The following is a 12,093-nucleotide window of genomic DNA, read 5'->3' as shown; positions in this document are numbered from 1 at the left end:
TTATGTTATGCACGCTCTCCACGTAATCCGTGAGAGAGTATAGCGGATTACGTACATCTGAGAGGGTGTAGCGAATTACATATAATTACTTTTGTTGCATTTGCGTCTGCAGTTTGCTAATGTTGTATTTGCGTAATATTTTTCTTTAATTATTTTATTTGTGTAAATTACCCTTATTATTATATACTACTTGATAAAATTTTAAATTGTAGTGAGCGTTTACTCTCACACCAATAAAAATAGATTCATCCCTGGTTGAAGGATTTTTTAGGCCATAAAGGGTATTGGGCTAGTTTGTATTATTGGTTTTTCCTTTTATGGGACTAGCTATTGCCGTCGAATTTGTGCCAGATTTTTTAATTTAAATAAATTAAATAAATATTTTATTTATTAAAATAAATAATTTTAAAATTTATTACAAAAATACGTCATCTACTCTTATCTCGTTTACACTCTAAATGAAATAATTTTTAATGTATTTCGTTTACAGAGTAAACGAGATTATATTGTAAATAAGATATGTGTATATTTTTCATTTTCATATATCTCGTTTACAAGATACATTAAAAATTATCTCATTTACAGTGTAAACAACATATATATATTTATAAATATAAAAATATATTTTTTAAAATAATAAAAAATATTAATAATTTAAATTGAACCAAATTCTTAAAAATAAAATATTTTAAATAATAGAAAAGATAGACAGTTTTATATAATAAAAAATATGAGCAATTTTAAAAATAGAAAACTATTAATACGTTTACTTCTCGTAACCGTTGAAATAAGTAAGAACACATAAGTAGCACGTTAAACTGCCCATTATTAATACGATTATATTTTTTTTAACTACTCACTATTAACACCATTGCTTCTTCCATTACTTCTATTCACTGTCTGTTATTATATACTTTTAATATTTTTATGTACTCTCTTGGGTATTAATTTTTAAATTTAAATTATATATTTCAAATTTCGTTTATTGTTTGAGAGTATATAAAAAAATATATATTTTAAATTATATATATTGATAATCAAGAAAGAACATAAAAAGTTTAAAAGTTTTGTCAGTTAAAATTTAATAAACAAATTATCTTTCAGTTAAAAATTTAAAGTATTTAAATTGATTTAGTGTAAATCTTAATAAAAAATTGTCAGTAGATGAAAGGAGTCGAAGAAGTAATAGTGTTAATAGTTGATAGTTAAAAAAAATATTAATCATATTAATAGTTGACAGTTTAACAGTGTTATTGATCTGCTTTCACTTATTTTAACGGTTGAGAGGATAAACGTGTATTAATAGTGTTTCATTTTTAAAATCGCTCATCTTCCCTATCATATATAACCGTTCATCTTTTTTATTATTTGAAATATTCTATTTTTAAGAGTTTTGTCTAATTTAAATTATTAATATTTTTTATTATTTTAAAAAAATATATTTTATATTTATAAATACATATATTTCGTTTACACTATAAACGAGATATATGAAAATTGAAAAAATTCACATCACTATAAACGACATTAAAAATTATTTCGTTTACACTGTAAATGAGATAAGAGTAGATGAGATATTTTCGTAATAAATTTTAAAATTATTTATTTTATTATAAAATATTTATCTAAATAAAAAATCCATTTGTGTCGCCATAATTGGGATTATCATTGCTTTCTTTCCTCTGATTCAAATCTTTCAATCCTTGCAAAATAGCAAACCTCTTACTGTAAAATGTTATCGAGCTTGTAATTTAAATAACTTGCAAGAGCAAACTTGAAAAGAAGAAGGCTTGTGATGCAGCCTTGAATAGAGAAAACAGAGGAGAGAAGAACGAAATTGTGATTGAGAAAGAAAGGGATTTTGGAATAATTCGATTGATTCAAAGAGTCAAAGCTACATGCAATATATATAGCTGTACAAATAGAAAAAATTAAATAACTAACTAGTGTAAAATTTAAATCTAACAAATCTAACCAACTTGCTAACTATAAAAAACAAACTCTACAGCTATACAAAATAAACTCTAACAGATTGCTATTTTGCTGTATTTTAACTTTATTGGGCAATACAAAGTATGTAGTTGTATTATGTTACATCCCCCCACAAGCTGGTATTACTTGGTTGTGCAAATCAAGTAATCCCAGCTTGGAAAGCAAGTGAAAAAATGATTTGGGAGCAAGGGGTTTAGTGAAAAGATCTGCAGGTTGATCGCTAGAGATAATGTGCCTGAGATTAGAAATTACTTCTTTAAACTTGTTTCGAACCACATGACAATCTACCTCAACATGCTTAGTTCTCTCATGGAACACAAGATTTGATGCAATGTAGATAGCCGAATTATTGTCACAAAAAATATCAATCGGGAGAGGAGGCTGAATGTCAAATTCCTTTAACAGCTTGAGTAACCAAATAAGCTCACGAGTGCCATTAGCAAGGGAACGATATTCAGCTTCTTAGGAGAACCTTGAAACCGTGGCTTGCTTTTTACTCTTCCAAGAAATGAGAGTGTTTCCAAGAAAGAAGCAATAGCCACTAATAGATTTTCTAGTGTCTTTGCAAGCACCCCAATCAGAATTTGTGTAACCAGACAGTGTAAAGGAATTGTTGCTTGAGAAAAATAGGCCTGTTGCAGGGGATTGCTTAAGATATCGAAGGATTCGATAGGCTGCCGTTAAGTGAGCATCAATGGGTGAATCCATGAACTGAGATAAGCACCCAACTAAATAGCTAAGGTCAAGTCTTGTATTTGTAAGATATAGAAGTCTGCCCACCAATCTGCGATACATGGTTGCATCAGGAAGAGGAGAACCTGAATCCTTAGACAGGGAGGTAGTGTACTCCATAGGCGTAGAAGCTGGCTTGGCACCAAGTAAGCCACAATCCGTGATTAAGTCTAATGCATACTTCCTTTGATACAGTGCAATACCGGTTTTGTTGTGCACTACCTCCATACCAATAAAGAACTTGAGGATGCCAAGATCCTTAATCTTGAATTTATCATCTAAGAAAATCTTAACAGCCTGAATTTCATCCAGATCGTTCTCTGCCAGTACTAGATCATCCACATAAACAAGGATGTCAGTAAATCTTGTACCGGTGGATTTAGTAAACAATGAATGATCATTTTCAGATTGAGTAAACCCCAAGTCAGCAAGAGCAGCAGAGAGTTTGATGTTCCACTGGCGACTAGCCTGCTTCAAGCCGTACAAAGACCTCGTCAACTTGCAAACTAACTTGGGATTCAAACACTGCAGTCCCTTTGGGAGCTTCATGTAAATATCTTCATGAATGTCGCCATGAAGGAAAGCCGTATTCACATCAAGCTGATGAAGGTGCCAGTTATTCGCTGCGGCAATTGCAAGGAGAACCCTCACAGTGCTCATCTTCACAACGGGACTAAAGGTGTCCATGTAGTCAACTCCGGGAATTTGAGTGAAGCCTTGGGCAATAAGCCGCACTTTGTGTCTCTCAATGGTGCCATCCGGATTGAATTTAGTACGAAAGATCCATTTACAACCAACTGCATTCTTCTCAGGAGGAAGAGGAGTGATGATCCAGGTCTTGTTTTGCTCAAGAGCAGTGAGTTCTACCTCAATGGCCTTCCGCCAGCAATCATGCAAGACAGCCTCAGAATAGTGTTTGGGATCCGGGTTATTTATGAGAGAGAAAGTAAAGACTAGGTGCTTGGGAGAGAATAATGCATATGACAAATGATGAGAAAGAGGATACTTACAAGTTGAAGGTAATTGGAGCGCATTCATTGGATCTCTATGTGATGAAATGTGGAAACAATGGAAATCTTTAAGATAAGATGGTTGTTTTCTTTCTCGTTCAGACCTTCTAAAAATTGGTACAACAGGTGAAGGTTCAATGTTAGTGGATGTATGGTCTAATGATGCTTGTGTTGATGCTGGTTCCAATGCTAAGGATGATGCAGAAGTAATTATGTCATTAGGAGATGCCACTGGCGATGCAAAATTTATAGATGAATCTAATGCAATGCTTATAGTGGGAGGTGCTGGTGTGTCATGATGAGATGCAGCTGTATTATATGTGAAATTATCATAGTAAAATGCAAAAGGGTCAGAATTTGACAACTCCAATGGATGTTGATGCATGGAAGGGAGATCGCTTGTCACTTGTTTAAAAGGAAAATGATGCTCATAAAATTCAGTGTTCCTTGATATGAAAAGTTCTTTTGTTTTCAAGTCAAATAGAATGGATCCTTTTGTCCCTGATTGATACCCGAGAAAAATACATTTTCGAGCTCTTGGATCTAATTTTCTTCTACCAACACTTAAAGTAGTGGCAAAAACTAGACAACCGAATACCTTGAGAGAAGTTAAATCTGGTTTAGCGTTGAAAAGAGCTTCATAAGGAGTTTTATGTTGTAAGTAAGTGTTTGGCAGTCTATTAATCAAATGTACCAAATGTTGCACTGCATAGTGGCAAAAACATTTTGGAACATGAGAATGAAACAAAAGTGCTCTTGCAACATTCAATATGTGTTGATGCTTTCTCTCAACAATTCCATTTTGTTGAGGAGTCTCAACACAAGATGTTTGATGCAATATTCCTTTTGAGTTGTAGAAAGAATTCATTTTAAACTCCATTCCATTATCTGTTCTAATTTGTTTCACACTTTTATGAAATTGGGTTTGCACTAGTTGAACAAAATTTTGCACCAACCTCGCAGCTTCTGATTTCAATTTCATGCAATAAATCCAAGTGAACCTTGTTTTATTTTCTACAATAGTAAAAAAATATTTATGGCCAGAAGTTGATAGAATTGAGAGTGGCCCCCAAATATCTATGTGTATTAAGTCAAAAAGACTTTCAGAGTGTGTATTACTATTAGAAAATGACAATTTCTTTTGTCTAGCAAAGTGACAAGAATCACAAACATGAGATGATGAGATGCGCTCGATGAATGGAAATGTATTTTTCATTATGCACATTCTGCTATATGGTAGATGACCTAGTCTAGCATGCCATAAGGCTCCTAAATTCTGTTGCACTGTCAAATTTATTAAGGGTGTATGAACTGCTGGTGTAGTTAGCTTCCAAGGTTGAGCATTCATCACATAGAGATCACCAATTACTTTAGCTTGCCCAATCATCTTCAATGATGGGAGTTCCTGTATCTCACAAGAAGAATCAGTGAATTTTAATTCACAATGCAATGACTTTGTGAGTTTAGAAACTGAAATCAAATTGTATTTAAAGTGAGGTATGAATAAGACATTAGTAAGGATCAAATGGTTAGAAAGTTGTACAGTACCACAAATGTTTGTAGTGGTGGTGGAGCCATCAGGTAGATTTACTAAGACCGACTTCATATAAAAGAAAGTTTTAAAAGACTCTTGAATGTAAGATGCATGATCAGTGGCTCCACTGTCAAGTATCGAAGAGATTTTATTAAAATTTGATGACATACTCAAGAAATGCCTACCTTTTGGCTGAGTGAGGGTGGCTGAAGAAGTGATGTGGTTAACACTATGGGAAGCTGGCATGAATGGTTGTTAGAGGAGGGCCAGTAAAGTTTCTTTCTGATCTGGAGTTAACACAAGTACTGTATCATTACTCTTTTCATCTGAGCTAGAATCAGTGATCTCAGCACTAGAATTCTCAACTGTCCCTTCAGTGTTGATTTGATTAGCTACTCGTTGTTTTAAGTGAGCAGGAAAGCCATTTTTCTTGTAGCAAGTTTCTGCTAAATGACCAATTCGATTACAGTAGCTACAAAGCTTAGAAGTGTATCCTCGACCATAGGATTTCTGAGTGCCTCCTCTACCTGTACTTCTCCCACGACCTCTGCCTCTCGCTGGGAAAGAACCACCTCCAGCTGAGGCTTGCACTTCCAAAGAATTAGTCACAATTTTGCTATCAGACAACTCATAATTCAACTGTTGTTCCTGTTGAGTTAGCATAACTAGCACAGTGTTGATTTCAGGCAATGGCGTCATAAGCATAATTTGTGATTTAACAGTGGAATATTGTTCATCCAAACCTCTCAAAAATTTAACAACATATTCTTCAGATGCATGATCTCGAACGATTTTTAATCCACAAGAGCAACCACTCACACAAGCAACACAATTAGGGATGGCATGAAAATTTTCTAATTCTTCCTAAATAGCCTTCAGCATTGTAAAATAAGAGGCGACAGAGAGATCACCTTGTTTGAGCGCATAGAATTCTTCTTTCAACTCACCTACTCGAAAAACATCTCCATGTGAATAACGATGCTTCAAATCGTTCCATAAATCTGGAGCTGAACTAATCCACATCACGCTTTTAGCGATCTCAGGACTGAGAGAGAGGTTAATCCAAGAGAGAAGAAAATTATTGCACCTATCCCATGCTTCGAAAGTAGGATCGCCTTCGGTCGGTTTCGGAATCGATCCATCAAGGAACTTCACCTTATTCTTCGATCTCAGTGCTCTCCACATGTCGTGCGACCACTGGTAATAATTTTGAGGCGTTAGCTAGAGCGGAATCAGAGAAGTTCCAGGACTTTCACCTGGATGAAGAAAATAAGGACTGATCGGATCAGAAATGGCAGAAGAGGAGCCGGATCTGCCGATGTGTGCTTGAAACTGAGAGAATTGACGCATGAAAGTAGTGAATCTCTCAAAATCTACAGCGGAATTCGATGAATGACTCGCATTCAAATCTGATGAATGATCTGCCATTTCTGAGAAAGAAAGGAATTTTGGAATAATTCGATTGATTCAAAGAGTCAAAGCTACATGCAGTATATATAGCTGTACAAATAAAAAAAATTAAATAACTAACTAGTGGTGTAGAATTTAAATCTAACAAACTAACCAACTTGCTAACTATACAAAACAAACTCTATAGCTATACAAAACAAACTCTAACAAACTCTAACAGATTGCTATTTTGCTGCATTTTAATTTTATTGGGCAATACAAAGTATGCAGCTGTATTATGTTGCACTTACCTTTCACATTCTGATTGTCCTTCCTTTCACCAACGATCCTTCCTTCATCTCTCATATCAGCTCTATTGCACACCACACCACTACCATCCATGGCCCATAGGCCCCACCTCCTTCCTTAATTACACCTTTGCTCTTTCATTGTTCACTTGGAGAGTTTAACTATTCTCTTTCCTTCCAATATTTTTTTTGTTTGGCTCTGTTAGGACAGTGGGCCTTCTCATGTCCTACAATCCTACACCCAAAACAAATATTTTTGAGTCCCTCATATTCTACTAAGGACCTCGCTCCATTAATGGAATATTGAAACACTAGAGGTTTAGTTAGGTCCAACTCCATATATAGTCTGACAAACTTTCTAATACATTTATCTGTAGTATTAGTGTCCACCTTCAGCATAGTCCACCATATTTCTTATACTTACCAAAATTTTCTTCTTATAATATTCTATTGCAGAGCCTGGTAGCTTCACCAAGCTACAATTATATCTATGGTTGCTTCCATTAGATTGAAGTTGGGAATCCACATATGGATAGAAAGATAGTTGTTTAATCTTCCAGGGACCTTTAGTAAGTGGAAAGTCAAAATCCTCTTAGAAATTTTTTTTTACTAAGAACTCATTCCCAAGGTCTATAACCTTGTACTTCCCTGTTTGTTCCACATTATTTCAAGCCTTCTAGTAAGAGCAGCCAGGTATGTTTGCCCAGGAGCTTAACGTTAAGTATATCCTACTAAGGATGCGGCAAAATTGTACACACCATTTACCTTCTCAACTCTTATCTCTGGCTCAACTTTTTTCCATATGCTCTTTAGTTCATAAGGCTTTGACCTTCTCCTTCTCTGGTCCTTCGTGGGCTTTTCGTTCTCTATATCCCTTCATATTCTTCCTCTGCACCTCTTGATATAATGTCATCCTCATTCTCTGCAACTGGACTCTTTCCTCCACTCGCTGAACTTTGTCTCTCTTTAAGAATTCTTTCTTGGGTCCAATCCCTCCTGAGAGCATATTCAACATCACACATAGGCAAGCTTCTTAACCTTACTCAGATTAAAAGGTCTATACTTTGGTGCTAGTATGTAACTTATATGCATTAGGAGGGCACAAAATACAACAATGTGGGATAAAATTAAATACTCAACTTGTATCAGTTTCACAAACTTCTTTTAGAGTCTTCCACTTGATAATTAAATACGTATTACTCTCTTAAGATCGTCTACACCAAAATCAATTCCTTCTACTCCTTTATACTGCACTTGGCAGTATCCCATTCACAACCATAGACTTGCATAAAAAACAATCCCTAAACCACACGTCATTGTGATGTCCGAATATGCTGCACATGTTCAAGCCACCACAGTTTATTTCCACCGCGACCATAAAAGCAGATTATATCATAAATCATAAACATTATAAAATTTAGAGTCAAGTATCGATGTCACCATCCTCTTGGATAAAAAAAAAAGTTAACACCATTTATTTCAAATTCTAAAGTCAACTAGATTGTATTTCCACCTTTTTTCCGATTATAAAAGCAACACATGTTTAGGTAGAGTATACCATTCCACCAATTTCTCAAATGATAAAAGCAAGGTATAACCTTATTTATTTCAAATTGGATCAAGTATGTAATATCTCAAATTTTTTCGGATCATAAAAATTATTTGATTGAGTCAACTACATCATGTCAAATTTTGGATCAAGTATGTCATTCCACCAACTTTTCAAATCATAATGTATAAGATTCTTTATTTCAAACTAGGTCAAGTATGTGATCTCAATCTTTTTCAGATAATAAAAGACATCTTGTAAGATCAAACTAGATCAAGTACATCATATCACCTTCTGATATCATAAAAGCAACATATTTCAAATTGGGTCCAAGTATATCATATCAATCTTTTTAAGGGGGCTGCTATGGTGCTGAAGGATAGATTCCTCAGCAGGTGCTTATACTACGTGTCTGAATGTGGTGGAAACATGCGTCCACCTAAAATATTCATTGCTTCAATATCTGTTGCGGTTGTAGGTAGCCATTGCAGATGTGGATCCCACCACTCGGAATAACTGGTCAAAATCGAAGTGGTTAACAGGTAAGTTAAGAAAGATTAATAACTTAAGCAAGTGAAAAATAAATATAATGTAATATAATAATTTTTTTGGTTTTTATATTCAGGCTTTAGTTTGCTGGAAAAATTGAGTGGGCCTGGGGGCGTGCAAATACAAAGGAGCAAAAGGCTCCATGTTTTTAAAACCTAAAAAAACAAAAAGGAAAACATAACCCGTCCAGCACCCCTCCACACCCGTCATCTGTGAAGTTCCCCCCATTCTCCCCTGCCCGTCTGATGCAAAGAAAATTGGTACCATACCAAAACCCTAGCCTTAGCTTCCTGCGCATTGATAGTGTTCCCCGGTCGTCCGTCAATGTAGGTTCTTGCCGTGCTCCAAGTGTTGAACCACTGTTGGGTCATCGATCGCAGCTGCTTGGTAGAACTTGGTGTCCGTCGTCTCTGTCTTTGCAGCCGAGGTTCAGGAACCACCGATTCTTTGCCGTTCAGGTTCGCTTATGCTATCAGTGTTCGTCTTCGTTCCCAATCTCCGCCGTCCTCTCCTCGCTTGGCGTTAACCAAGAAGCGTTCACCTGCCGTTCACCCTTCGATTTTTAGTTCGCGTTCCTCCGGAAGCCACATCGGTCTGCAGTAAACATCTGGGACCAGACCTCGCGCTCCACTTGGCCGGCGAACTGATCTTATGTCGCCTGTGTGAGTCCCAGAAAAACGCCAGTAGACAATACACTCACACAACACCAATACTCTCCTTCAACCTCTGCAACTTCTGATTTCTATTACAAAAGGTAAACTTTTTAATTTGGCAGTTATTTGGATTTTTTGCATAGACTGAATTAAAGTGTACAAGAGTTATGTTGTCATGTCTATGATGTTGAATTGTTGATACTAAGCTATGAATTCTGTTATTATGTTTAATTTCACTGCACCCAACGTGTTTGATGTAATGCTTTAATGGTATCTCTGGTTGATTTTATAATTTCTAGCCTTTACAAACTTAGTAACTTGAGTGCATGTGAATAAGTTCTGGGTTAATTAAACATAATATAGTGAATCTTTAATTTGGATTATCATCATGGGAATAAGTTTTGGGCTAATACTATGCTATCAAATGACATGATAGTTGTGTTAAATTAAAGTGTTGGGACAGAGTGTGTTACGAGAACGATAATAATGAGTATACTCTAATTAAACTCGACTGAGACTTGCGTGACGTGTGGGAGCCAAACTAAAAATTGTTCTTGTTATGAACGGGGCTATTTATTTGTTGGGTAAAATGTTTTAGAAGATTGTATTTAATAGCTTCATTTTGAGCTTTTCTTCAGTTGGGTATGTGTTAAAAGAAAACTAGTAGAAAAAATAGAAAATAATGTAGCATAAAATTATGAATAATTATTTATTAATCTTGTTATATTAGAATTCTTTCATGAAGTACATGATGTTGTGCTAAAGTTGCACACAGCTAAAGACACATTGAACTATTTGTTGTAAGTGGAAGTTGTTATTAGTATAGTTTTGATGTAGATGTTAATTATATGTTAGTTACTTGTAGATGGAGGTGTCTTTAAGTGATGGGAATTGTGAGCTCCTGGGTACTGACAACGAGGCTGATGTGGAATCGAACCCGAAGGACATGGGTGGTCAGGATGTGGCAGACGAGGATTTGGGTGAATATGAAGATGTCGCTAGATTAGATGTGGAAGACATAAAGCGGATGCGTTGGGATAGTGTTGACGCCGCTTATGAGTTTTACAGGAGGCTGGGAATGTGTCATGGATTCGGCGTCAGGAAGGGTGATTCTGGCAAAGACTGTAGCGGAAATTTGATTAGATATAGGTTTTTTTGTAACAAGGAAGGGTTGAGGAATGGGAGACACAACGACCGAGTTGATAGACGGAGGGCACACAAACCTGAGACACGGACCAATTGTGAGGCTAAGCTCTCCATATACTTTGATAAAACTGAGCGTTGTTGGAAGGTGCGGAAAGTCATGCATGCTAGTGGCATTGCCACATCGAAGATTGTTGGATACATGGCTGGAATGGCTGGTCGGTACTCGTTGTTGGGTTTCTTGAAGAAGGATGTGTACAACTACGCCGACAGAACCCGGCGTGCTAATATATCGGATGACGATGCAAATGCAGCTGTTGTTTATCTAGAGGGAAAGGCTGGTTCAGATCCCATGTCAGTTGCTAGATATAGTGTAACAAAAGAAGAAAGGCTGGCAAATTTAATTTGGGCCGATGGAGCTAGCAGAGTTGATTATCAACGTTTTGGAGATGTGTTGGCCTTCGACTCGACATATAAGAAAAACAAGTACAAAAAACCTCTTGTGATTTTTTCAGGGTCTAACAACCACAAGCAAACAACGATTTTTGGGTTTGGTCTATTATTTGATGAGAGTGTCAGTTCTTACAAGTGGATGTTAGAAAATCTGCTTGAGGTGATGTGCAGGAAGAAACCGTCTGTGGTTGTGACTGACGGGGATAAGGCGATCATAAAGGCGGTCCGATCTGTTCTTCCTGATTCGACACACCGACTGTGTGCCTGGCATATTGAGAAGAATGTTACCTCAAACGTGAAAGATGCAATTTTACGTAGCTCTTTTAGAAGGTTCTATGTTGACATGGAAATAGAGGAGTTCGAGATGGAGTGAGAGCGTGCGGTGGCTGAGTATAACCTACATGATAAGGAGTGGGCCACCCAAATGTATGAGAGGAGGAGGATGTGGGCAAATGCGTATCTGCAAGACAAGTTTTGCGCCGGTTTCCGGACAACGTCTCGATGTGAAGGGGTTAATGCCTTTGTAAAAAAGTTCTCGAAGACAACCCACACTATACTTGAGTTGGTTCAGAATTTGGAGTTGGTGGTCCGGGAGTACCGAAACAAGGAATTACTACTCCACTTAAACTCAATGAATTCCGTTCCAGTCATGACCACTGGCTTGACCTCCATTGAGCAACATGCCGCCTCAGTGTATACGAGAGAAGTCTTTACTGATGTCAAGAAACAGATAGTCCAAACTGTAGCCTTGATTCTTATATCCAAGAAAAGGTGCCTTAAC

The 12,093-nt window shown here is 36.4% G+C and overlaps 1 protein-coding gene across 1 annotated transcript; it reads left to right on the top strand.

The window, feature by feature from the left end:
* Window positions 9,287-11,685, top strand: LOC107632668 (protein FAR1-RELATED SEQUENCE 5-like). Its single transcript, XM_021117204.1, has 2 exons — window positions 9,287-9,817; window positions 10,582-11,685. Exon 2 carries the CDS (start codon window positions 10,582-10,584, stop codon window positions 11,683-11,685), a length of 1,104 nt encoding a protein of 367 aa, XP_020972863.1. The 5' UTR covers window positions 9,287-9,817.

Source organism: Arachis ipaensis, chromosome B03, assembly GCF_000816755.2.
Source record: "Arachis ipaensis cultivar K30076 chromosome B03, Araip1.1, whole genome shotgun sequence".
NCBI lineage: Eukaryota > Viridiplantae > Streptophyta > Magnoliopsida > Fabales > Fabaceae > Arachis > Arachis ipaensis.
This window is presented reverse-complemented; position numbering and strand designations above follow the sequence as displayed.